At 49.3% G+C, this 27,240-nt stretch overlaps 1 protein-coding gene and 1 long non-coding RNA gene across 2 annotated transcripts; both read left to right on the top strand.

The window, feature by feature from the left end:
- Positions 1 to 340: 340 nt before the first annotated feature.
- On the top strand, positions 341 to 20,188 carry ccdc85al (coiled-coil domain containing 85A, like). Its single transcript, XM_084685323.1, has 4 exons — positions 341 to 1,013; positions 2,834 to 4,046; positions 18,415 to 18,472; positions 19,415 to 20,188. The coding sequence occupies exons 1-4, from the start codon at positions 741 to 743 to the stop codon at positions 19,431 to 19,433; spliced, it is 1,563 nt and encodes a 520-aa protein (XP_084541449.1). The 5' UTR covers positions 341 to 740; the 3' UTR covers positions 19,434 to 20,188.
- Positions 20,189 to 23,645: 3,457 nt separating this feature from the next.
- Positions 23,646 to 24,767, top strand: LOC146237613 (uncharacterized). The gene is made up of 3 exons (XR_014740522.1): positions 23,646 to 23,756; positions 23,831 to 23,948; positions 24,702 to 24,767. It is a non-coding gene; the product is annotated as an uncharacterized LOC146237613 (long non-coding RNA).
- The last annotated feature ends 2,473 nt before the right edge of the window (positions 24,768 to 27,240 follow it).

Below are 27,240 nucleotides of genomic sequence, written 5' to 3'. Positions count from 1 at the left end.
CTATCTATCTATCTATCTATCTATCTAGGGTGACGTTAGATGACCTAATACGTCATCACAATGACGACACCTTTGTAAGCGTTCGAGCTCGATAGAGGGCGCTCCATTCAAACGGATCACAATTTTCACCAGCATCAGTTGGTCCCCTGGGTGACGACGAGTGGCAATAGGAAGGGAAGAGGAGAGAGGGAGAGAGAGAGAGAAGGAGAGAGGGAGAGAGGGAGAGAGAGAGGGAAAGAGGGAGAGAGGGAGAGAGGGAGAGAGAGAGTAGGCAAGCACCTCGCTGCAGTCACACTCCCTCTTTTTCCTGTGCAGTTTCTGGCCGGCGATGCAACCGCGTATCCTCCCCTATGCCGTGGAGTGTGCGGAACAAGGGGCGAGCGCATCCTCTGCCTGCTGCTACCCGCCGAAGATCTCTCCACTTCAGACGAACGGGACTAAAATCGGACGCTGGCTCCGGTGCAAACTTACATGAACTAGGCTAAATTCCGTAGAGGCTGCTGTGTGGGAGATGTTATGCAGAAGCCAGTGTAGCCTCGCCTGTGTAGCATTTTCTAGGCTGTAGCCTATTTCACTAAGCCGGCGTTCTCGAGCTCAGCTGTTGCTTTTTGGGGAGAGGAGGTGCAAGGAGCGACGGTGAGGCCAACTATGCTATTTCATTTCGAACGATAGTATTTCCGATTTGATTGGACTTGGACACGGATGCGAGCAGAGGTTGTCAACGACCTTTTGAGTATTTTATGCCCGTTGTCGGATTTGGAACCGTACAAATGGAGAAAGCTACCCCGTCGCAGCCTCAGCTCCAGCTGTCGATAACAAAGACTGAAAGTCCAGCGGAGGACATCTCCAATCTCTCCGACGAGGACCTGCTTAAGTGGGGCAAGGAGGATTTGGTGCGGCGTCTCCGGCGGTCGGAAGCCGACAAGATGAGCGTTATTCTGGACCATGGGAATCTGATCAGGGAAGTCAATCGGAGCCTCCAGCTGCACTTAAACGAGATCAGGGGGCTGAAGGTGAGGGGCGCGCGTTTGTGAGGGATGAGATCATAGTTTTGAGCGCACCTGAGCGCGCACAGCTTGCAAGGGGTGCCCTTGCGTTGAAGGGCTGCTGGAAATGGAATTTGGAGGTTTACATAATAAGTTCTGTTTAATGTGTGTGTCTGGGTGCTTGAAATGTCAATCATCCATGTTCTTTATGTGCTGAAATATCTTTTATCAGATCTGAGTTAAGCAATATTATTAACTTATATTACACACACACACACACACACACACGCGCACACACGCACGCACACACACACACACACACACAAACACACGCACACACCTGTTGTCTGCTCTTCATATTAGACATTCTTGGAACGCATCCAGAACAAACCGCTTACTTCAAAGTGTCTTAACACTCCTAACTTCAAAACACCTTTGGCAGTTCTCATCCTCTTTTTAACCTTAAACGGCCTAGGTAACTAAGGAGAAGAATCTGGCTTGGTAAAAAAAAAAAAACCCAACTCCCTGTCGCTACTGGACGCCCATCGACTTGATTTAAGGCGCCGCCGCCGCCAACACTCAGAGCTTCATTAAAAGGAGAACAGGGGAGGCTGAGATGAAGCACACTGGGCTCTCTGGGCGCTGCCGGCGACCCCGCGGCCCTCTGTGTACCGCCTAATTAGACGGGGGGGTGGGATGGGGGAGAGCCTGTGGTTCAAACAAGGGAGGAAGGGCGAGGGGGAGAGGGTGATGACACAGGGAGGAGGAGAGGGAGGGAGACGGAAGCTGAGGATGGACAGCGAAGGAGGAGAGAGAGAGAGGTGGACCGGGAATAGAGGGAGACGGACTGGGAGGGGGGAGAGAGGCGGGCCGAAACGGAGGGAGAGGAGGATTGAGGGCGAGGGATGGATTGAGAGGGAAAAGGATTGGGGAGGACAGATGGATTGAGAGGCAGAAGGAGAAGGATTGAGGGGGAGAGAGAGAAGGATCGAGGAGGGAGCGATGGACTGAGAAGGAGAGAGAGGAGAGAATGTTTTTTTGGTGTGATAGGCATCTATGTATGTGTCGAGGCACAAGGCAGAGAGAGGGAGGGAGGGAGGGAGGGAGGGAGGGAGGGAGGGAGGGAGGGAGGGAAGGAAGGAGAGAGGGGTTGACAGAGGAGGGAGGGAAGAGCGAGGTGTGTAATTATAGAGTGATGGAGGGCATGGGCCGGGGTGTTGGAGGGGGCGGTTGTGTCACATAGGAAAGTTGCCACGTTGCAAATGAGATGAGAGATCTCCATCTCATAGGCCACGTACTGCTCTCAGTCTCCCTAACAAACCATAAGTATCTGACCTTTCTATCCACTTAATGTTCACAGTACCCTGCACTGCACTACATATTAAATACTGTATATGGTCCTGACTGCACGACAACACATAGTCCGACAGAGAGGATATGATGTCGTCTCTCTACTCTATGAGAGACTGTGAGAATACACGACAAACAGAAAGAAAGGATGCTTGTGAAGCTGATCCTTTCACAAAGCAACCCCCAGGACCATTAAGAATGTAACAAAGGCAGGCACAAGCTCTGTAGCATTGTTGTATCTTAATGTGATTTGTTTGCAGAGCGCTCGAACAGATACTGCTGATAAACACTGTTTTTCATCCCCTCAGGCAAAAAAAGTAATTAGGCCTTGAGTCATAACTTTATCTTCCCTGACCCTCTCCTCCTCCTCCTCCTCCTCCTCCTCCTCCTCCTCCTCCTCCTCCTCCTCCTCCTCCTCCTCCTCCTCCTCCTCCACCTCCTCCTCCTCCTCCTCCTCCTCCTCTTCCTCCTCCACCACCACCACCACCCGTCTCCAGGACATCAACCAGAAACTGCAGGAGGACAACCGGGAGCTGCGAGACCTGTGCTGTTTCCTGGACGACGACCGGCAGAAGGGCAAGCGCGTGTCCCGGGAGTGGCAGCGCCTGGGCCGCTACAGCGCTAGCATCATGAGGAAGGAGGTGACCCTGTACCTGCAGAAGCTTAAGGAGCTGGAGGCGCGCCAGGAGGAGGTGGTGAGGGAGAACCTGGAGCTGAAGGAGCTCTGCCTGCTCCTGGACGAGGAGAAGGGCGGAGGAGGAGGCGTGGGAGGCGGCGTCGGCGGGGGGTTGGGGGGAGTCGGCGGCAGCGTCGGCGGGGGAGGAGGAGGAGGAGGCGGGTGCAGGAGCTCCATCGACAGCCAGAGCAGCCTGCTGCTGGTGCCCGGCACGGGCCTGCTCATGAGGGACGTGGGCGACGGGAGCAGCACCTCCAGCGCCGGCTCGGCCGACAGCTCCGACCACCTCCACCACAAGCAGCTCCACCTGGCCGGGGGCGGAGGAGGCGGAGGGGGTGGGGTGGCCGGCGGAGGCAGCGGAGGCGGCGGGGGCGGAGCCAGTCCCGAGCACCTCCACAAACCCAGGTGCAGCAGCATCAGCGGAGGAGGAGGAGGAGACAGGGAGGTGTCCAGCCCCGAGCACCCCGCCGGCCGCCACCGGAGCACCAGCCTGGAGTACCCCTACGCCCTCCCCCAGATCTGCCGCCCGCGCTGCGGCTCCATCTCCGTGCCCGACCACGGCCGCGCCATGCGGGGCCTGAGCCCCGAGAAGTACGGCCGCAACGTGGGCCGCCGGAGCCCCGAGCAGCAGCCGTCCCCTCTCCACCTCCTCCACCACCACCAGCAGCAGCAGCAGCAGAACCCCAACCCCCAGGCCAAGCACCCCGGCTCGGACCTCCTCTTGGGGCAGAAGCAGCACCTGCTGGGGCAGGGCGGCAGCGGGGAGCTCTACCAGAGGCACCACAGGGGCAGCGTCGGGAGCAGCTGCGGGAGCCCCGAGCCCAGGCAGGCACATTTAGGGACGCCCGAGCACCACGACAAGGGCTGCGGCCTGGTCCAGGGGGGGGGGAGCGGCAGCCCGGAGACCCACCGGCACCAGTACAGCAGCAGCAGCAGCCCCGAGAGCCACATGAAGTTCGGGAGCCCTGGGAGGGAGGTGCAGAGGAGGGCGGCCGGCGACGAGCTGTCGCCTCACCACAGGAGCATCTACAACGGTATGAACGGTACGTCTGGTGCGTGCGTGTGTGTGTGTGTGGGGGGGGGGGGTCAGAGGTGTGTGTGCGAACGGGCACCGTTGGTGTGTGTGTGTCAGGACGTGCGTGTGTATCTGTGGTGCGTGTGTGTAAGGATGGTGGCCGAGTCATGATGTGTGTGTGTGTGTGTGTGTGAGGGAGCTGTGTGCCTGAGGGTGTGTTTGTGATGGTGTGTGTAAGGGTGTTGTGTGTGTATGTCAAGATGGTGGGGGGAGGTTAAAGCAGAGCTCATTAGGTGTGTTGGGATGCACAGGTTAATTGGGAGCTTAGGGCTCTGGATGCTTACACATGTACCCTCTCTCTCTAACACACACACACACACACACATACATACACACATACATGCAGATTGGATGGATGCCCTCATTATTATACATAGTACACACACACACTTTCCTGCAAGGAGAAAGTCAATACAAAATCACTCCGGGTTTTATTAGCAATATGCCTCAGTAAGAGAGTGATGTATAGAGAAAGGGAGAATAAGATGGAGAGGGCTGATTAAATTTGAAAAACTTGACAAGACTTCAAGGCCAGAATTCCCTATTGCTATGTGATTAGAATCCATTTGTTTGAGTGAAGGGAAAGTGAGAGAAAAAGACATCTCTCTCTTTCTCTTTCTCAGCAAGCTTCTCACTGTTTATGAAAGTTTCAGTAAATAATTGATTTTTTATAAGCGTGTTCCCCAGGAAGATGGCAGGAAGAACTGAAGAGGGCCAGTGAAGGGAAAAGACAAGAACTCTCTGGAAGCTTCCAGTATCAGTGGTTTGCGTCTCAATTCAACCTTAAAACTTCACTCAATCAAAGATGTAGCACAGAGAGTAGCTCATCACACACACACACACACACACACACACACACACACACACACACACACACACACACACACACATGGACACACATGGACACACACCCCATCTCACTCTCTCAAAAACACACTTTCCAGCAGACCATGAGATGATTCCGGTAGCATCCTTCTCCAAAAAAACTAATCTGGGTTCCGCCCATCTCTTTAGGAGAGCACCTGGGTTATGATGTCAGGGAACAGGAAGAATATCAAAGTAGCACCTAGGTCGGTGTTTAAATGCCCCACGGAGGCTGCTAATGATTTCTGTAGCCCAGGAAAAAAGTGCTGAGTAGCTGTGCTGGCAGGAGCTACAGGACATATTCCTCAAGGTGAAATATTTGCCTTACCTCGCAATATGGAGGCAGAAACACAGAGGAGTGAGCTCTTCTAGAACAACCAGCAGCTATTCTGGTCCTGGACCGAGTTGGGTCCAGTAGTGGAGTTGTAAGGGAGTCGATGATGTGTGCTTTGCTTGGTTTTGAAATCTCTGCAGATTGTACTGGATTAGTTTAAAAAGCACAATTTCAAATTGGATTTGGCTTCTTCTTTTCCAGGCGACTGGCGTGGGGATATTACGTTACTGTGCTGTGCATGCTGGGAGTTTGCTTTGCAGCGGAGAGTCTCTTGTTGTGTTCTAGCCTTGTAGTGTTCCAGTCTTGTAGTGTTCTAGTCTTGTAGTGTTCTAGTCTTGTAGTGTTCTAGTCTTGTAGTGTACTTCATGATGAGTTGAACTTCCCTTCAAACGCACCGTAACTCAGAGGCCCACAAGGGGTCAGTTCATATTGGCTGCAGCTCCAGAATCTCATCAGCACCAGTCAGGTGACACCGTGGTCGTTATTCACTGTCACATCCTGTCCCCGGGTCACTTCCTCTGCGGCCTCGAGTAGCCACTGACCTGTGGACACTAGAGATACATAGGGGAGACAAAGAGAGAGAGATACAACCATAGATGAAGTTACAGAGAGAGAGAGAGCAATATGAAATTGCAAGAATCCTTAAAGTGTCACAAAGGAAATTCTCTAAAAGTCTCTAAAACAAACTCCATTTCAGCAACTCCAACAAGGGATTTGACAAGCGAACCAAACCAAGTCTGGAAAAGCCCGTGAGATGGAGAGGATAAGAGACCAGCTCCAGAAACTCCGACTGCTGGGGGTCTGTACGTCAGTGCCCTCCTGCTGTCCCAAAATCTCCATAAAAGCATCCTTTTTTTCTCTCTCTCTCTCTCTCTTTTCTATTCTATTCTTTTTTGGGGGGGGAAGACAGAATTAAATTCCTATGACGATGTAGTGTACTCCAGCCTGACTCGCGTCCTAAAGGATTATCCCCTAAGCCGTTTTCGACAGCCTTATTTTATTTATTTATTTATTCGAGTGTGTGTGTGTGTGTGTGGGAGAGAGAGAGGTCAGGTCCTGTCGCAAGGGAGCTGGCACCCTCTCAGTAGCATTGTGGCCAGTCAACACACTTGGAGTCCGTCGCTACGGCACCAAAAAAACAAAACAACAAGGGGTCCTGACCTCTGGAGCACTATGACACGTTCATCTGTTGCTGTTTTAGGGCGTCTAAGTCACTGCCTGTTTTCAGAATCTGAATCAGAATGGGATTTATTTGCCATGAAAGTTTGCACAGACAAGGAATTTGCTTTAGCAGGAAGGTGCATACAATAAACATGTAGGAACCAAAAATTTTAATATGTGGACAATCTATAATAAGGGTATATAAACTAGCAGTACTAAGTGGAATTATAATTAAATACAATGTACAATAAAATAAAAATATAAGTTGCCTTTATCTTAAAGGCTCTGGAAAAAAATTCAGCAGAAAACACACAGGCTTTCAATGATGCCTCCTAAAAATTAGACTGATTTCCTGTAGGGCCTTTTTTCAGTCAGGCGAGTGACATCTTAAAGCTTTGCATAGGGACAAATACTAATGATAGAACTACAGTTTCAGGAGAACTTTGGCGGAAGAGAACATTACCACCTAACAACGATTCATTCCCTTTTTTTGTTTCCACCCATCATTGTTTCACCTCATTGAACCAATCAGACAATAGCACCAGGACTAAGAAACACTGTAATTGGACAATTCCCACTCTTGTCTCCTGGTTTTGACCTCCCATCATGCCTTGCACGCATGACTGTGCAGTAAGTCAGGGATTGGAGTTTCAGTGGTAGGTCGTTCGCCACAAAGAGGGGCGAAGGCGAAGCTTAATCATGTTTTCTGCTTTAGTAATCACATGTTCTGCATATTGGGTTAAGCTGCTCAGAAGATCAGGAGGCAAATAGGCTGTGGGAAAAATAGAAAACACAGTGTGTGTAAAAGGCCCTCATGCCCTTGTGTTAGATCATGCGATTGAGCACACAACCACACACACACAGACGCACACACACACACGCGCACACACACACTGGAGACACTGCATAGCACTACGTACGGACTGTCTAGCAGTAGAGAAGGCCGAAGTTTAAAGGAGGGGATTGAAAGCTTCTCCTGACAATACTCTGGAGGTGTACAGATGTAGTCTTTGACCTCCATCTCCATTTTCTCTGTCTCTCTCTCCTGGGGAAAACCCTTTGTTTCTTTCTCTCGTCTTTTCCCCCCTCGCTCACTCTGTCATTCTCTGTCCCTTTCTCCCTCCCTTCCTTGCTCTCTCTCTCCCTCCCCTTCCTTCTCTCTGTCGCCTTTTCCCTCCCTCCCTCCCTCCCTCCCTCCCTCCCTCCCTCCCTCCCTCCCTCCCTCCCTCCCTCCCTCCCTCCCTCCCTCCCTCCCTCCCTCCCTCCCTCCCTCCCTCCCTCCCTCCCTCCCTCCCTCCCTCCCTCCCTCCCTCCCTCCCTCCCTCCCTCCCTCCCTCCCTCCCTCCCTCTCTCCTCCCCCTTCCCCAGGTCTGTGTTGAAGGGGAGCCATGCGGTTGAGCAGGCTTGTATCACTGCTACCATGCTCTTCCCTGTGACCTTGGGAAATACTCCCCTTTGACTTGGGCTCTATATATAGCTGACGACCAGTAGCCTGCATCTTGTTTACCTTTACACACTCTCTCTCACACACACACACACACACACACACACACACACATTTGGCGTGTATTAGACGTGGGTGCACATGAGCATTGGGACACACATACTCCACAAACACACTCACAATAAACCTGTCAATCACATAGAATTGACCTAATGTGTCTGTGAATACATTGAAACTCCCTGAATTGAAATACATTATACATTAGACATTTCAGTTTTTGTCAGGGTATCTATTTATGGCAAGTAATATTGTATTTTTTTTGCATCTGATGTCAGTTTATTGATTGAGAATATGCATCTGACAGCCACTCCTTGGCAGTGTGATAGGATATTGGAGTTTGCATGCGTGTTGTGACAGAAACCAGAGACAAGAATAGATTTCACTGATTGCTGCCATTGATTGGACTCTCAGTGCTATTGCTTCACTAATAAGCCTCACTCTTTCGACTTCAGTATGGAAGTGCAGTGTGTCTGAGAGAGAGAGAGAGAGAGCAAGAGAGAGAGAGAGCTAGAGAGAGATAGAGAAAGAGAGAGAGCTAGAGAGAGAGAGAGCTAGAGAGAGATAGAGAGAGAGAGAGATAGAGAGAGAGAGAGATAGAGAGAGAGAGAGAGCTAGTGAGAGATACAGAGAGATGTTCTTTGTGGTCTCCACTGTGAGCCAGAAGAGTCAGGATGTTTCTTTTTCTTTCCTAATTGGCCAGCAGCTCTAAGCAGCTGTCTGAGAGAACTCCATTACATAGACTTGTTTCGGGGGGGAATGCATTTGTTGTTACCACCACGACGGCAGAAGAGGAAATGGATTACAAAGTGTCTCTCTCTCTTTTCAACTCACACTGCCTCTCTCTCTCTCTCTCTCTCTCTCTCTCTCTGTCTGTCTCTCTCTCTCTCTCTGTCTCTCTCTCTCTCTCTCTCTCTCTCTCTCTCTCTCTCTCTCTCTCTCTCTCTCTCTCTCTCTCTCTCTCTCTCTCCCATTCAATTGTAGTCTCTCCTGCTCGCTCCCCATCTCTCTCCTATTTTCTCCCTCTCTTCCGCTCTCTCTGTCTCCCTCCTCCTCTTCCGCCTCTTCACAAGTCTGCCAAAAGCTACCATGAGCTTTGTGTGACTGAGAAGAGAAATGTCAAATTTGACAGATTAAGCCACTAAAACTCAAATGTTTGTCACTGATACAGGGTTTGAGAGGATTTGGAAATGGACAGGAGAATTAGGCTGCCACTATCAGGGAGCATAATGAATCAGTAATCGAGTTTACTGACTTACAGTAGCCTCTATTTTCCCCATCTCACCTTTTGGGACCTAGAGCCAAATACTCGAGTGTCGGGCAATACTGAGCATCTAAAACAAACGAGTTCAACCGTTGAGTTTGTTCGACAATATACAGCACAGTTTGTACTGCACAGTTTAACATACCTAGTCACACGACCCCTTATATTCTCCCAAGACCATACTGTACTCTATACATATATGTTGAGAACCAATTATTCTGTAATACCGTATAGAGTATTAAAGAATTATTAAAGACCTTCTTGGCCTTCGGTAATGATTAGCCGGTGGAGGAGTGGGGTGAAACGTTTGTTTTAACCGCCTTGTGTGTATCGCCGCTGTCATTTTTTAATCAAGTCTTTGGCAGCTTCTTTGTAGTGGTCTCTCCCCTCGGACTCAACCAACAGCCTCGTGCCAGGGTCCTCAGAACGCTGTGTCAGGACGGTTTACTGCACATTGTTTATGCTGACTATTGACTCTGAGCGACGTCGACAAACAACAAACACGAGCCCTAACGGCGATGTGGAAAGGAAATGGGGCATGAAATGTCCCTGCGTTGAGGCCGCAAAAAAAAAATATTTCAGGCGAGCTGAATTATGGATTAAGAGAGCGCGTGAGGGAATGATTACATGGACTGTTGCTGAAAAAACACTTTTCCGTCTTTGTGTGCCTTCCTCACCAATAAACATTGTTAACAATTTGAGATTCAGGATAATAGATTTCTGGAAGCTGTGATACTAATAGGTTTAGTAACGTTTCGAAATAAATCCAGCCCAATAAATATTGACAAGGTGCATTCCCACAAATGGCGTGTTCCGGGCTCCAAACGCTGTTTCAACCTCCGGCTAACATCCGCAACAATACCTTGCTGGCGCCCTGGGTGTGTGGATGGTGCAGGGGAGCCAGGCTTATGCTAATGTGGCTTTGGCCCCAAGCCCTTGAGTCATGTGACAAATGTGGCAGAGTGAGTCCCTGTCAGACACAGACACGCGAGGTGAGCAGAGCTCTCCCCCCCCCCCCCGCCTCCCCCCCCCACCCCCCGCCCCGCCCACCTCTCTGTTCCGTGCCAATGAGACATGGGTCACTGGGCCAAGAGAAATCGGATAGGCTCGCCAGGTAATTAGCAGAGAGGACGGGACTGAGGGAGACCTTGGCCTGTTCTCAACACGACCCCAAGTCGCTCCTCACTAGAGACCGAGAGGAACAGTCTCAAGCCCCTTTCCAACAGGACACTCGTTCAGACACAGTTTCCCAGTAATGGATTACGCCTCGTTCTAGACTCAAAACATTTTCGTTGGAGATCTTTGTTGAATTGTTCTCTTACTTCGGGACTTAGGCTTGATCCATGTCTGGGAAACCGAGCCTGACTCCTGAACACACGTAATTGTTGGAACCTTGAGCTGAGGAACTTACACGTGAGGAACTGTCGAGTTTCTTGGTGATTATTCTGTGCTAAGCTGTAACAGACACTCCTCGCTCTTATAAACACCTTTGATCAATGATCAAGGACTGTTTACCAGAGTTGAGCTGTCTGTCTCATGTAATTATTAGACTTTGAGCAGCGCTCAAACAGTGATGTGCGACAGGGATAGGACAAGAGAGGCACAAGCATGTCATTAAGATAACGTGGCACGTTGAAACACAAGCAGAACATTATCACACCTCGTCAATGGACTTAGACGAAGCTAACCATTGTCTGGGGAGTTTCGTTTAGTGAATATTTTCTTTAGATATATTTGTTTATGTGAGTACAACTCTATCAAAGTGACAAGACATCATCGTCTTACTTTAATGTTGAAGAACAGCCATGGAAACAATTTCATCCACAATGCCCACAGGCTCTGGATTTCTTTCTCGTCCACCATATTGGTTGTGTCCGCTTGTCAACGAGAATCGTTTTCTTTCAGTCCTTTGATGAAAAGCCATTAGAACGCGGCTTGCAGATATTGAAAAGAATCTCATTACCCCCTATTGCGTGAGCAAAAATGGCTCACTTTTGCCACACGACGAGACCAGAACATTTAATTACCTTTGTGCGTCTGACGAGGGTAGAACTTTAGCTGCAGGTGAAACATGTAATTTTATACGTTCTTGCCATGCTTTGTACCCCGAGAAGTAGTCATAATTTCTCAGCGTTGCCACTGGGGCGTTAAATTGGGGGATTTAAATGTCTTCTGAAGGCCAGGTAGTGAATTAGCACCTGCCTTGAAGGGAGAGTTGGAAGGTGCAACTGTACAATATGTACTGCATGTGTATCATGTCAATGTGTTTTTTCACAAGTTCTCTATGTTTTGTTCTTCCTTTTTCCTTTTCACACACTCACACGCGGGCACACACGCGCGCCCACACACACACACACGCACACACCTGGCTCTCTCTCTTTCTCTCTCTCTCTCTCTCTCTCTCTCTCTCTCTCTCTCTCTCTCTCTCTCTCTCTCTCTCTCCCTCCCTCCCTCCCTCCCTCCCTCCCTCCCTCCCTCCCTCCCTCCGTCTCCCTCCTTCCCTCTCTTTCTCTCTCCCTCCCTCCCTCTCTCTCTCTCTCTCTCTCTCTCTCTCTCTCTCTCTCTCTCTCTCTCTCTCTCTCTCTCTCCCTCCCTCTCTCTCTCTCTCTCTCTCTCTCTCTCTCTCTCTCTCTCCCTCCCTCTCTCTCTCTCTCTCTCTCTCTTTCTGCCGAGATGGGGTGTGAGAATCTCACCTTGGTTCTACAGTGTGAGCCCCCTTGTTGACAGAAGGCGAGACTAAGATGCCGACAGAAGGGGAAGAGCGAGCAGGCGTTTGTGCGGCTCTGGGAGCCGGAGCTTCCTGTTTTGAGACATCGCCGCTTCCATCGCTCCTCACCTTTGTTTGTGAGAGTGCATTGTTGTTTAAAAATACCCTTGATTCCTTTTCCTGAGGTGCCTTTGGTGAAAACATTGCACGCTGGTAGCTTTAGCTTTGGACCTTCACCTCTTATTGTTGCCGTATGAACAGAGCTTAAGATTTTAGGTTTAAGCACACGCAACAACCACAAAAGAACCGCAAGCGAGGTCGGGGGAGAAGAGGTGTGGAGGGGAAAAGCAGGATGGATAAAATATGTAATTTTAAACAATTTCTGGCTTCAGGAAGTGGGTCAACAAGGTCCTCAGACTCGGGGACTTGTGGAGGGAGAACTCATTAAATGTGGACCCTCGGCGCTTGTTGCACCACAGCCCTGGAGGACGCTTGGAGGCGGAGCGTTGTTCAGAGCGAGTGGGGGCGCTCAGCAATATTGCCCCCCCCCCCCCGACCCCACACGGCATTTCATAATTTATTACCGTGGGTTACCGTGGGTGACATGTGTGTCTCTGTTGAAGGAGAACAACAGCAGTTTATCTTACAATTGTACGTTTCAATATTTCATTCACCCTCCGAGAGTCGGCCCTTACGACTGTATTGCGCCTCTGCTCAAATGAGAAGACATGACCATCTTGGACTGTGTGTGGCGGTGGGGGGGTGGTGTGTGTGGGGGGTGTGGGGGGGGGTTGGGGGGGGGGGGGTCAGGAGAGAGCTAGAAGCAACAAAGGGAGAGAGATACTTGAGGAGGGGGATGTTGCCGATGACAACACTGAAGCTGTGAATACTCTCTGACACGCCGTTCTATTTCCGTCTGCTTGATTCATTTATTCCGCATAAACGAGAGGTTCTCCACTTGAGAGGAGAATCCAGCCAATCACGCGCCAAGTAACAGGCGCTGTGTCCCCTCCCCCCTCCCCCCAGAGTATACCAAAGCTTAAACTTTGTTGTTGTCGGCTGAATTATTCCCCCACTCTTTGTGGGGAAACTGAATGGTGTCCGTGCTGTGTGTGTGTGTGTGTGTGTGTGTGTGTGTGTGTGTGTGTGTGTGTGTGTGTGTGTGTGTGTGTGTGTGTGTGTGTACCTTTTGATGTCTGTGCATGTCTGTTCGTGTCTCTTGATGGGGGGCAGTGATAAAGTACAACTGAGATCAGAGGACCAGGAGAGCTGAGGAGCAGCAGGGATATGAAAGGACAAGCACACACACATGCACACGGCAAGCACGCACACACACTTAATGTGCGCACGCACTCACGTGCCCCCCACACACACACGCACACACACCACACGCGCGCGCACACACTCATAAGCACACCTGCATGCACTCATACACTCTCCCTTAAACGGAATAATCTGACTCATTCAAACACAAACAGGTGTGGGCAGCCACTGGGCCCTAATTAGGCAGGGCCACAGCCCCCCTGGTCCCCTCCCCCCTCCATCAGACTACAGTCCTTAGCAAGACACATTCAGAAGCTCACTTTACTCACTTTCACTCGGAACTTCCGTCACTCATTTGATCAGTTTTCCGCGAGCGTGATCCGTAAAAGATACGGAGCTTGCTATGGTAGGGTGCCACGAGGCTCTGCTGGTAGGATGTGGTGGTCTGTGTAGTGTTTAGTGTTTAAGTATTGCAGCATTTCAGTGTACAGTGACTTTTGTGCAGTGCAGTAACCCGAGCCAGAACGACAGTGTGTCATACCTCTTCCGCAGAAACAGAGAGAGAGGGAGGGAGGGAGGGAGACAGAGGGAAAGACAGGAGGCTAGAAAGAGAGAGGGAAGCGGAGAGAGAGAGAGAGAGAGAGAGAGAGAGAGAGAGAGAGAGAGAGAAGAGAGAGAGAGAGAGAGAGAGAGAGAGAGAGAGAGAGAGAGAGAGAGAGAGAGAGAGAGAGAGAGAGAGAGAGAGAGAGAGAGAGAGAGAGGAACGGAGACATGCCCACTTTCCACCAACGCAAACCTAGTTCTGGTTCTGGGCTGTTGCTTGTGCAGTTGTTCACTGCTGGTTTAACTTGTGAACCTTCTAAGAACCGGTTTAGCTTTTCCTGGAGAGCCAGGTAGCGCTTACGTCTCCAAACACATCTGTTTGTTGTTTTCTCATTCCCAGCGTCTCCAGTGCCATCAACTTCTTTTTGTCTGTGGTTTATTTGTTTCATCCGTTTCTGTTGAACCTCTCCGTAGTCACATGGCGCCGGATGTGTTGGAACACAGGCTTTGTTCTTGAAGCTCCCTCAAGTTTATTTGGGATTTCCGCCGAGGATCCCAGAACGAGGAAAGCGTGTTTCTCCTTCACAGACCGCTGTTTAGATTTGACATCCCTGCTGTTGTACCCATATTGTTGTATCCATGCACCCCGGCCACTGACAGAAGTGGAACGGTTCTAGACCCTCTAAAAGTTGGCGCCGCTCTGGAACCAGTTATCCCGACCTCCCGGCCTATCCCTGTAGCTGTGGAAGCACGAATAACTGGTGAGAGATCTCTCCGGCTCTGAACCGCCCCTCAGTCTGCCACGGTGGCAGAGAGGTTGAACAACGGAGAGACGGAACGAGAGAGCGGAGCGAGAGAGCGGTGAAACACAGACGGACTGGGCTGGTTTGCCACTTCACAGGTGTTTGTGAAGGAGGGTCATTCTCGCCCTCTCAGTCTCTCCCGTCCCTCCGGCTCATCTGCCTACGTGAGCCGCTCTGGAGAGCCTGCCCCCTCCACAGGCCCAGGCTGCAGCGGCTCAGCGTCGAGTGCGTCTCATGCTTTTACGCAAACGGGTCAGACGAGGACACTCCCTCATTCTCCAGCTCTCTCCGACTGTCGCCGGGGTGACTAGCAAGCGGGAGAAAGTGCCAGCCGCCGCGAATGCCGAGAAGCGACCCAGAAAGAGAAAAACGAAACAAAAAACAAACGCGTCATGTCCTTTTTCGGCGTTGATTATCTTCAGCCCGTGGGTACAGTTGGCACAGGGAAAAGTTAACTTGTCAACGCCTCGGCGCAGCATCACGCAGGGCCGTGCCCCCCTGCGACGGACGCCAAGTGTGAGCTGCTGCCGTGGCGGCCATGTTTGTGAAGAACGTTCCGGACGGAGGGACGGCCCAGCCCGTCCGACTGACCGCTAGCCAAACAGAAGGTCACCGATCTACAGTGAGTCTCGACAAGGCTTTTCGCTCTCAGAACCCCCCCCCCCCCCCCAGCTGAATAATTAATGCGGCACATTTTTAGGAGATCTGAGAGTCTGCTGGATGTGAAATTACCTTGCATTGATCCCGGGGACTAAGGGAGAGAGAGATAGATCAAAGGATTGAGACAGGCCCCTCCTTCCCTCCAGGGGCCCAGTCTCAATCCCTTTCAGGTTGTGTTAGGCCATCAGTGAGGTCTTGATTACACCGTGCGGCTGCAGTGTACAAGCCCTCTCCACTTCCTTCTCGTTTCACTTCCTACTGGAAGTTCCCACATGCCTCGACTTTTGGAAACTTCTCACAGAAGAGGTCACATTTTTGAGGGGATTTAGCAGATGGATAATAAGGTTTTGGCTTAAAGATATTTGGTTATAGAAAGTTATAATTAGTCTTGATCCACTAAGGAAGTTTCAAGATCCGGAACTGAGATTGTTTTGTGGGAACAGCTTTTATTTGGGGCCAAATCTGAGCAATCTCTTTTTAGACATTAAGGACCTTTTCGGGTTTACTTTGGGCAAGTAAAGACCCCTTTTGTTCTTGAATGATCACATTATCTGTACTCTCTGTGACCCCCGTCCACACTACACACACACACACACACACACACACACACACACACACACACACACACACACACACACACACACACACACACACAGAAATACAGATATACACACACAAAGACACCTCTCCTTTAAATCCAAGGGCATGTTCCCACTCTTGTTATTAAACCTCCACACGTAGAAAGTCTCACTTCTCCACTCCCCTTTAAGCGGTCAGCTTCAGAGGAGGTTGAATGACAGTCGATTCTGTGAAGTTGATTCCATCAGGCGCGTAATCAAGTTATACTTAAAGGGGCTTTCAGATGTTGACATCCAACAGCTGCTGTGAGTTGATGTTAACCAAGCGTTCCAACACTTGGACCTAACAAGCTTGAGTGATTGCTATCTCGTGACCTCGGTGTGATAGCCGACCTTGAGACCGCAAATCCACTTAGAGATAATTGTCCTCGCTCTGTCTTGTGTTTGGGAGACGTCACCTCAGCCGTGCGCTCACATTCTCACCTTTCAGCGGCCTGATCCTCCATCAGAGCTGGACTTTGGAATGGACAAGTTGTCTGTCTGTGCACGTGTTTGATCCCCTCAGTTTATTTTAAGCGGGGTGGGGGGGTGTTGGGGGGAGGGGCGGGGGGATGAGCAGGCGGGGGCTGTACCTATTTAGCCCTCTCTCCTCCCCTCTTACATATCTGAATAATCAATTCCCCTCTCTATCTCTCTCTCTCTCTCTCTCTCTCTCTCTCTCTCTCTCTCTCTCTCTCTCGACCTCCAAAACACACAATCCGCTGCTCTCGAAAGAGTTGTCACATCTACCTCTGCAGTCTTCCCTCGCTCCCCTCCTCCCCCGCTCAGATAAACGGAGGGAGGGGGAGTAAAGAGAGAGAGAGAAGCAAAGGGTGGGGACTAGCGTTTACTGTAGTAAAGCCCCGTAGTGGAATCTTTCGTGGAAGTCGGCTGGTCACGGGAGCAGCATGAATGTTTAATGTGGAACGCAGCACACCGGGAGAGGAAATGTGCTGAAAACGTGATTATGACTGCACGGGGAGGAAACCATGCAGGAGAGACAAGGAGAAAGAGAGAGAGAAAGGCAATGAGGGGGGAGAGGGGCGGGGATCGAGAGAAGGATGGGGAGGAAGGAAGAGATAGTCAGAGATGGAAAGAGACAGAAAAAGAGAGAAAGTCGAATGAGAAAAAGAAGACGCGTCATGGGGATATTAAAAAACAGAGAGCACGAGAGAAAGAGTAAACTGCTCGTGTGAGAACATGAGATATCTCCAGCATTGTGCTTATTTCAGCACGGCTATAAGCAGAATATCCACCATCTTGGCTAAGTCCCATCCAAGCTTTTACCACGTACTTAGTGAACTTAGTATTACAGACAAACACAAACACTCACATCTGATGATTTGTCGTGACCATATGTGTGAGAAAGATGGCCGAAGACCCAATGCCAGGAGAGCCACATGCCAGAGAGCTGGTGTGGTGTGACCCCTGGCTCGGGCCGTGTTCTGGAGCGTGACATCTTGCACCTGTCACAGGGACCAAGCCAGAGCTAAGACCTCACAGTCCACTTCTGGGGGGAAACGTTGGATTTTTCAAACCCAGTATACCATGACTTTCTCTGTCTCTCTGTGTCTCTCTGTCTCTCTCTGTCTCTCTCTCTCTCTCTGTCTCTCTCTGTCTCTCTCTGTCTCTCTCTCTCTCTGTCTCTCTCTCTCTCTCTCTCTCTCTCTCTGTCTCTTTGTCTCTCTCTCTGTCTCTCTGTCTCTCTGTCTCTCTCTCTCTCTCTCTCTCTCTCTCTCTCTCTCTCTCTCTCTCTGTCTCTCTCTCTCTCTCTCTCTCTCTCTCTCTCTCTCTCTCTGTCTCTCTCTCTCTCTCTGTCTCTCTCTCTCTCTCTCTGTCTCTCTCTCTCTCTCTCTGTCTCTCTCTCTCTCTCTCTGTCTCTCTCTCTCTCACACACACACACATGCTCCTTTCCACTCTCTCTCTACTTCCCTCAGCCGTCTCCTGTTTCTGTGAGTTTGTGTGCACATTTGCGTACATCTGGGTGCGTATCTTGTACGTGTGTGTGTGTGTGTGTGTGTGGGCTCTGTGTCCGAGTGTGTATGTGTACCTGTCTTTTAGCGGACTTGAATCTGACAGTAGGCGTGTGTGTGCGTGCGTGTGTACAGCCAGACATAAGTGGGTTTAGAGCCTAGACAGGTTCACAGTTAGTTAGGCGCTGAAGGCTGCTGGAGCCAGAGTGGCTGTCAATCGCACGGCTGGCTCTAGAACAGACAGGGAAGAACACCTCACAGCACACACACACACACACACACACACACACACACACACACACACGCACGCACACACACACACACACACACACACACACACGCACACACACACACAAGCACCCACACATTCTGTACACACACATACCGTACGCCCACACACGCACACACACACTGTACACACGAGTACACACGCACACTCACACACAGGTACGCAGACGCGCGAGCATATCCAAAGAGGCGCACACACACACATACTCTCGCACATTCGCACACTTCGCAACCCTCCTCAATATCCACCTAACTGCTGTTGCTACTTCAGAAAGTTGCGGAGTTGTTCTAGAACGTACCATGGCCGGAGTCTAATATCTCTTGTCACTTGTCTCTCTCCCGCTTTCAGCTTTGATATCGGCCGGATGCTGCACCAACAACTGCAGAAATGTGAAGCTATGGGACAGGTAAGAATCAGCACAAACACCCCCCGGATCTCGAGTCCCATGACTGCCAATGATCTTCCAGTAGCTGTTCTCTCTGGATAGGCAGACTACAACATGTATCGCTTCTGTGGGTGACACAGCCTCTTCTGTCTGAATGAGGCACCAGGCCTGGTGTAAAGTCCCTATCGCTAGTCTGCATGAGGGTGTCATCTGTGTGTGTATCAGGGTGTCATTGGTGTGTGTGTAGCACACACGGTTCACCTATAGGAGCAGAGCCAGATAGAGGTGACCCTGCCCACCCTTCTAACTCCCCCCCAGAGCCAGCGGGAGGAGAGAGATGGCTGTGTTAATATTTAATGACTCAAAGACAGGACATTTCTTCCCCCAGGGAGGGCAAAGCCCACCTATAGCTGCGCACATACGCATTCACACAACGCACACGCCTCGCTCATGCACACGTAAGCCTGTCGCAGTGTGGCTACACGCTGTACGGCGCAAAGGCAGTCATATGTCGCACACACACACACACACACACACACACACACACAGACACACACACAGACACACACACACACACACACACAACCAGGCAGGCAGATCCCCCGCGCTGACAATCTGCTCCCCCCCACATGACGTCACGCACATGTGAACGCCCTTGATTGCCTGCGTCTGTCTGACCTTAATTTCGCTTTCCTCCCTCCCTTCCATCACATAACAGCATGACGTTTCATAGCCGCATGCATGGACCTCGTGAAAGAACGCATGAGGATTCGGAAGGCGATTATGGCGACGCGTGTGTGTCTCCAGTATTCCCTCTGTTCTCCTTGAGATGTCAGAGATATCTGACCTCCCACCCCCACCCCGAAAATCTTCCGTGGTGTCTCTTTCTCTATCTACCTCCCCTCCTCTATGTTCTTGACCAGTTCCGAATGGGTTCCAACATGTCCTCCTCTTCCTCCACAGTTTTGATGCCTCTTCTTGACCACACTGAGCCCTGGCCTGGGGGTCTGGAGGTCTGGGGATGTGGGGTCTGGAGCCTGGAGCCTGGTCTTGAGCTGGACCACAGGCTCCTCCAGAGGGGATGGGCAGCAACGCGCTCCAGCTCCCCAGCTCCCCTGTCCCTGACTGGGGCCAGGATGGCTGGACACCACCCTCCAAGCTCCTGGTGGATCTTCTCCGCCATCCACAACCCACCCACCCACACACACACACACACACCAACCAACCAAGCCCTCCTCATGGCCTAGCGACCGCCTGCCTCCTTCACATTCTCATCTGAACATATCAAGAGTTTTGGGGAGAGAGGACGGGGTCGGAGTTGGAAATGTTATTATTACGGTTGCCGTATCCCCCCCAAAACTGCCAGGGCAAAACGGATGAGTGTGAGACGGGAAATCTCTCCCTGCCAACTGTGACATGGCCTACCTCCTGGAGACACAGAAGAAGGAAGGGTGGAGCGGGAGAGCGGGTGAAAGGATGAAGAGGGCAGAAACACTGTGTACGCCTCTTCCTCCTCTGTTTACAGATTAAGCTCATCAGTAAAGAAGCACATTCATCAAAGTTAAGGTTCCCTGTTGTGCGCTCTCTCTCTTCTTCATCCCTCTTTCTTCATTTTTCTGTCTAGCTTTCTCTCTCTCTCGCTGTCTCTCTCCCTCCATCTTTCTTTTTTCTCTCTCCCTCCCTAATGCTTCACCACGCTTTCTCTTCACCCCTCTCGCTCCCTTCCTCTCTCCTTCCCCTCCCTCCCTCCCTCCCTCCCTCCCTCCCTCCCTCCCTCCCTCCCTCCCTCCCTCCCTCCCTCCCTCCCTCCCTCCCTCCCTCCCTCCCTCCCTCCCTCCCTCCCTCCCTCCCTCCCTCCCTCCCTCCCTCCCTCCAGCCAACTCGTCTGTTATTCATCATCTTCGGAGGTTGTAATGAGAGTGCTGTAATCTAATGTTCCATCGCCAGTCTCCAACCACAAATCTAGCTGATAACATTACCGTCATCATCGTCATCTTCATCTCTATCATTCCTCTCAGCAGCCCTCGTTTCAGATATCTGTCGACCGACTTTGTGACAGAAAGTGGACGGACGAAAAAAAGACAACATTTCTGTTGGTGAACAAAGTTATAGGCAAAGACAGAAGATGACTACCCTTAGGTACCGTGTCTTAAGAAACAATGACCAATGTTAGCTGCTCAATTAGCCCACATTGTAGTCCTCTGAGGCCCAGTGTTCCAGTGTCAATCTCTCGTTTGTAAATTCTTACAACTCCCTCCAAGCGCCTATATATTTCAGCTGGGGAGACAGAGTGTACGTTCTCCAAGTTGTTTTATACGAGGAAGTCAAAGTCAAAGTACATAGTAGTTTATTGGATTAGTTTTCTATATATGAATATATAATAATTATTATTTTTGACTTACCGGTATTAGAACTACTATATGAAGATATCTATGTATACGAAACAATAAAGAGACTTCTTTATGTAAACTCTGAAAATCTCACGAGTATATTTTTGGCAAATGATTTGAATGTGTAACTGTACTAGTTGATAGTAGCCTACTCCACCATGGTAACTAGTAGGAGCATGAAGGGGAATGACATCTGAAAGTTGACCTTGAAATTGTAAAATGTTTCAAAATAAGTCATTATGATAAACATCCTTACTCAGAAAGAGGACATTTTAGTGACGTAATCCTCCACATTATGTGTCACCTCTATTGTCAATTTATTTTGTTCAGATCACATCTAATAAGAAGGAAGGAAGTAAGCCACTATACAGGAAGTCCAGGTTAGCTGGCCAGACGGAACACTGGCTACTGGCCCATTGTGTAGCTGCAAGCTTGAGGTCACTTCCCCTTCCTGTGACCCCGGGCCCCCGCATCACGACAGCCGGTCCGAATACGATTGGGCAATGACAGCTGCTACTCAAATTTTTTGGGACTGGACAGCGTGTATGTGTTTGTGTGTGTATGTGGTGTGTTTGTGTGTGTATGTGGTGTGTTTGTGTGTGTATGTGGTGTGTTTGTGTGTTTATGGGCTCTGGCAATGCGGGCATAGTAGTGGGGGTGAAATCTAATTCCGCCTGATCTCGCTTGATCTGTTTGTTTAGACTGATGCTTTACTCCCCATCCCCACCCCAAAACTAATCCTTCTAATGAGAGTTAGTGCCAGGGGCCTATTTAAAGGACGATATTAAGGCAACACTTGTATAGTAGGATTCCCATTCCCATTCCCCCCCCCTTCCCCCTCCCGTGGAATCTTCGGGGGATCCTGCTACTGATTGGGATCAGGTGATCCCCTTATCTGCAGAGCGTCAAATGTGACTCCCAAGGAGATAAGAGCCTTCCGCACCAGTGTTGGCGTGTTTCTGTGAGCAGGATGTGAGCTGTCAGGGGGCTTCACGGTCAAAGAGATAAGGGGTGAGTAGTTTTCATTGTTGTTGTTGTTCAGTATCTTGATTGAACCCAATACGGTTTATGGTAAAAGAAGCTTTGGTAAATCGCGGCATCTTTTTATCCCAGTCGTACATTGCGAGAGATTTTCTCAGAGCAATTGTTGGCTAAGTACGTCACGCGGAATTACTACACGACGATAGTCATTCGATAGGTCCGGGTTTGGAGAGGATAAAAGTGTGTGTTTGTTTAGTGTTTGGAGCTGTTCTGTGGTGTACTCTTGCGCTGTCGTGTCTGCGCTGACTCAACCCTGGCCTCTGGTATGCGCACGCTTCAGTGTGTGTGTGAGGGAAAATATGCAAAGTCATGTGTATGCGTGTGTGTGTGTGTGTGTGTGCAGAATGGGGTATGCATTTCACACAGACAGAGGCAGGGACAGACAGATCTCTGCCAAATGACTGGCAGAGGACTATCTATCTATATATATCTATAGATAGATATTCATCCATATATATCCACATTTATCTATCTATAGATTATAGATTAGTTAGATAGATAGTTAGATAGATAGACCCACACACCCCTCTGTGTTGGTGTGCATCAGGACGTGTGTGTGTGTGTGTCGCAGCGGGTGTGCGAGTTTGCGTGTGTCTCAGCATGTGTATCCGTGCACGTGTGTGTGTGTGCGTGCGGGGCACTGATCCGCTCTGCTGCATTGCAGCAAGTCCTGCCACTGCTCGGCTCGTGGCGGCTCCGCCAGGGCCACTCCTCCACCGTCACAGGGGTCAACCTGCCCATCTGCATACCCTGGGAGCAGCTGCCGGCCTGGGTCACACACACCAGCGGAGATCCGGTCCTGGGTCCAGCGGATCCACATCTGTTGAGAGGTCTGTTCGAGATGAGAGAGGAGCTATCGCCACACAGAGATCTAGATCAGTCAGCTGACAGAAAAGGGAACGGTAATCAGGGTGTCGAGATCTCCGGTGTTGATCCTCGACCCGGATTGGAAGCCAGTTAGAAAACAAGTGTTTCTCATCTTCTTGGACGGTCAATACGAGGACCCGCTCGTGCTGATATATTAATATAAATGGTGTGGGAGAACATGAAGATAGATCAGACAGGGGTTTGTTATCTCAGTTATCAGCTGATCCAGAAGATAGATCAGACAGGGGTTTGTTATCTGAGTTATCAGCTGATCCAGAAGATAGATCAGACAGGGGTTTGTTATCTCAGTTATCAGCTGATCCAGAAGATAGATCAGACAGGGGTTTGTTATCTGAGTTATCAGCTGATCCAGAAGATAGATCAGACAGGGGTTTGTTATCTCAGTTATCAGCTGATCCGGGTGGTTCTTTAGCGGCCACCTGAGGCCGCCGGCTGGTGAATACTGCTGTTTTATGACAGGCTGTGAGGGTGCCATCAACTGACAGCTTGGTCTCTATGCCATGTCGGGATTATAAACTCTGAGCTGTCCAGACTGGTGGAACCAGGCCGGGTTGGACTACATACACTGTTGTTTGTTTTCATCTTTCTCAAATGGATAATCAATGGCTGGGTTTGATTGGTAGATGGTTAAACCTCTCAATCACACACACACACACACACACACACACACACACACCATACTTGTTCCCAGCGGTCTGATTGCTATCGAGCACAAATCCGTGTTCAAGGACGGAATCAAACCAACCGAAATATCTCGCCCTTCACGTTTTTTCCGCAGCTGCCTGGGAGAAGCGGTTATTGAAGCATCAAGAGCCTTGAGAGGCCGACGGTAATTTGTCGTCACGGATAAAAGAACCCACACAGGAACGCTGTCAATGTCTTTGAAGATAAACCCAACACTCGCAGCTTACTGTGGGTGGGCCGCATTCCTTCTGTTCCTCCCTTTGTGATACAATGTCTCTGACTCGACAACTCCAAGGCCACAGGTGAGTCAGAGAGTTGCAGATTGCTTCGTGCTCGTTCAAACTTATTTCCTACAATGATTGGAAACTCACTCCAGGGAGGAACACAGGCTCGGAGTTGCAGAAGCGTTGTGCAGCGTGGGAAAGACTTTGGAGAGAACAAGTACAAGATATACGCAGAATATTTCCCCAAGAGTAAGAATCCCTAAGCAAGAGGTATGAATAGTTTACATTTCTCATATAGGTTTTTTCTCTGTAACATATCTCCCAGTTCAATCCAGCCATTGCTGCAACTCACGTCCAGCTTTAACTAAACAGGAAGAGGATAGACTCTTACATATCATATCCACTGTCAGGTTTCATCCCTTTCACATGCTTCAAACACATTGCATTAAGTATTCATACCAGCAAAAGCAACTGACAGGAACAAGTGACAAAAAAACAAACATCCACCTGTCTTCGCAAATGAAAAATAGTCTCTTCCCAATGCAATTGAGAACCATGCCTTCCTGTTTACCTGTCACAAAACTGGATGGAGTGTGACAGGAATTGGGCCCCCCTGTGAGTCAGGGCAAGACAATAGCATTTCCCCAACCACGGACGCAGAGATTTTTGGGCATTAATCTCACAAACGACTCAAGTGGCACGCTGGGAATTGCAGTTTTTTGTCGAGTGACTGAACTCAGGGTTGCTTCTGTAGAAGTGCAGTCGTGTTTATGGATTGTGGTCAATGTGACATAAGGGAGCACTTTGGGAGAGAAAGAGAGTCATAGACCAGATTGTTCAACCCAGCACAACAAAGGGGTTTCTCATAGTTATTAAATATGATTTAAGAGGGCACTGCACCATTATGACTGAAGGGGCAGTTTGCAGGTTTAGAGGTGTAAACATGTGTCTATATGTCTTAACTAGCAGAATAAGACATTTTGAATTGTTTACATCACTAACTGCTGGTCTTCTATTTGCCAGATGGCATACAAGTGGCAGATGGAGTGAAAACATCATTAAAAATAAACAAAAAACATTTCTATGGACTCAAGGATTCGCTATCTTAGGTGTTTGATTTTTTTGGGACAATGATAAGAAATACCATTGTATTAAGATAACTCCAAACTGAAAAGGTAAAGTGAAGATACAAAGGTGAGATTAAAAAAAAATATATAAAAGAAATTCCACCACTCAGAACTTCCAGAAGCCCAAATCAATGTTATTTTCCCATGAGCCTCCTGGTGTGAACATAAACCAACTGCGACGGGAGCCAAGCAACGGTGGAATGCAAAACACAGAGGTAACACACCCGTCACTACAAATATCCTCACTACAGCACCTTACCAGTCCACAGTTCCCCTTTGGAGCCCCGGGCACTCAGAGAATCATGGAACTGCAGTTTCCTTCAGAACTGGTAGAAACAACTAGTATCTGAAGTGAACCGCTTAAATGAGAGTGAATTATAAAGTGAAAGGGCCATGTATCTGGAAGAAGAGGGTCTTGATGGAAAAGTGGCAGAGTATGAATTCACTAGCATACCCTCTTTGCTGCGTCTATATTACACTTCCCCTGCATTTAACACTTCCACACGAACAGCATACACACAACACAAATGCTTAGGACCAAGCCACTTAAACCCAGTTCTCTTCAAAACAGAACAGTACTGTTAACATCATATTAGCTCATGTAGGCCAACCAAGTGAGGAGATAAGACACTTGACGCTACATGCTTCTTTAGCGCCTTTCGCTAACAATCCTCCGTCAGTACAATGGGAGTTAATTACATTGGCTAATGACGACGCGCTAGGCCGCCGGTGATAACAGATCTCTCGTTACGCACGGCTCCTCATATCTCTGCTGGAGAGAGAGGCCCATTAAACAAACCTTGGTTGCTTGTGGGAACGCTTCACACATTTATGAGCATACTAGTTAATGGTATCGGACACAATTAGTGGTTGATCTAATGGCCGACATGAGCTCAGAGCTTTATTACGGAGGAGCCAGTTGTTAAAGACCGCTATGAAATGAAAGGAGAGAGGGAGGAGGGCAGGGAGGAAGTAAATCAAACCCCACCATCACACCAAGAGGCTGGAGGATGCTACTCCATGGTGCTAGCTCAAACAGGGAATCTTTCTTTTCCGCATCTCCTCTTCTTCCTTTGCCTACTTTGCCGCTTTCCCTACCGTCCTTCCATCCCCATCCCTCTCTGGTAAGTGGCTGGTCAGAGAAGAAGCCCTAACATGGTGGGAGGGTGGAAGAGGTGGGGGCTGATGCGTGCTGACAGCTGTGGCGGCTGGTGGAGGCAAGGGGAGCGGGCATGGGTGTCAGGGGGCGGGGGAGACCCACCACTGAGTCACCTGTCTGGGGTGAGATGAGGGAGAGGCTGGGCATCTCCACAGGAGCTCCCGGACTGCACTGACGGCCTCCTCACCTATCCTGCAGTGTCACTACTAATCTCTCCCCTAGTCATGCCCACAAGAGACACAAGAGACATCGTCTTCAAGTCGTTTTTTTCTTTCTCAGTTTGGCAAAGTACACATTTACAAAAATCAGTGGGTCTATGAAGAGGGAGTAAAAGTTGCAAGTGTGTTTTCATAAACCACAGTCCAAAGCACAGAAAGTGCTTCACTATATTTCTCATCAGCTAACTGAAGAGAACACTGGCTAACTCGTGCAACAGGCACTATTGACATTAGTCAACAAAACAAATTGGATTTGAAGCCACTGGATTGTTGCAAGACATCCCTTGAATTGAATGAGAGAGTCCTTACCAGTGCAATAATGAACTGGCATTGTTTAGTGATGGAAACCGGCCTCTCTGGTCTATTTTCAGCTGTTCAGCAAGCCTTTCACTTCTGACAAAAAGATTGGAATGAACATGGATAGCTTGCAATTAGCGACTGCCCCGCAATATTGCTTTCCATTTCTGTAGCATCAGAAGCCATCCATCTCCCTCAAAAAATCAAATGAAAAGAAGAGAGTCTGTACTGGGGAATGCGTACGGCAGAAAAGTATTAAATGCTACTTTAGTCAATATTGAATAAATTAAAAAAACAATTAGTTTAACATTCATGATAATTCAGAAGAAATAAAACCGAACACAGACACAAACCATGTTAAACGTATTGGTGTTTGCAGTCAGTCAGTTTGCAAGGTATGTTTCCCTGGATACCATGTTTAGATTGTTGGTACCTGGCTGGTCTAACCTAGATTTGACCTGCTTTTGCCTGAATCAGAGCCGTTAGTTGTGGTTGAAATCTGTACAAAAACCACGTCCCATTCATTTGAAAAAATATATAAAACGGTTAGGGTTAATCATTTGGCATTGTGAAATAAAAGTCCCATGAAGTTAAAGTAGTCCTTTGAAAAATGCAATTTTGTAACTAAAACTGTAGTGACTCATATATCTATTTTTATTTACGTTTATTATATATTTATTGCCTCATTTATTTATTTCAGAAGTATGTTTTTCATTTATTTATTTAATATTGACTAAAATGGCATTCCATAGAAAATCCAT

This window comes from Hypomesus nipponensis, chromosome 21 (genome assembly GCF_054491055.1).
Source record: "Hypomesus nipponensis isolate SF chromosome 21, ASM5449105v1, whole genome shotgun sequence".
NCBI classification, from domain to species: domain Eukaryota; kingdom Metazoa; phylum Chordata; class Actinopteri; order Osmeriformes; family Osmeridae; genus Hypomesus; species Hypomesus nipponensis.
This window is presented reverse-complemented; position numbering and strand designations above follow the sequence as displayed.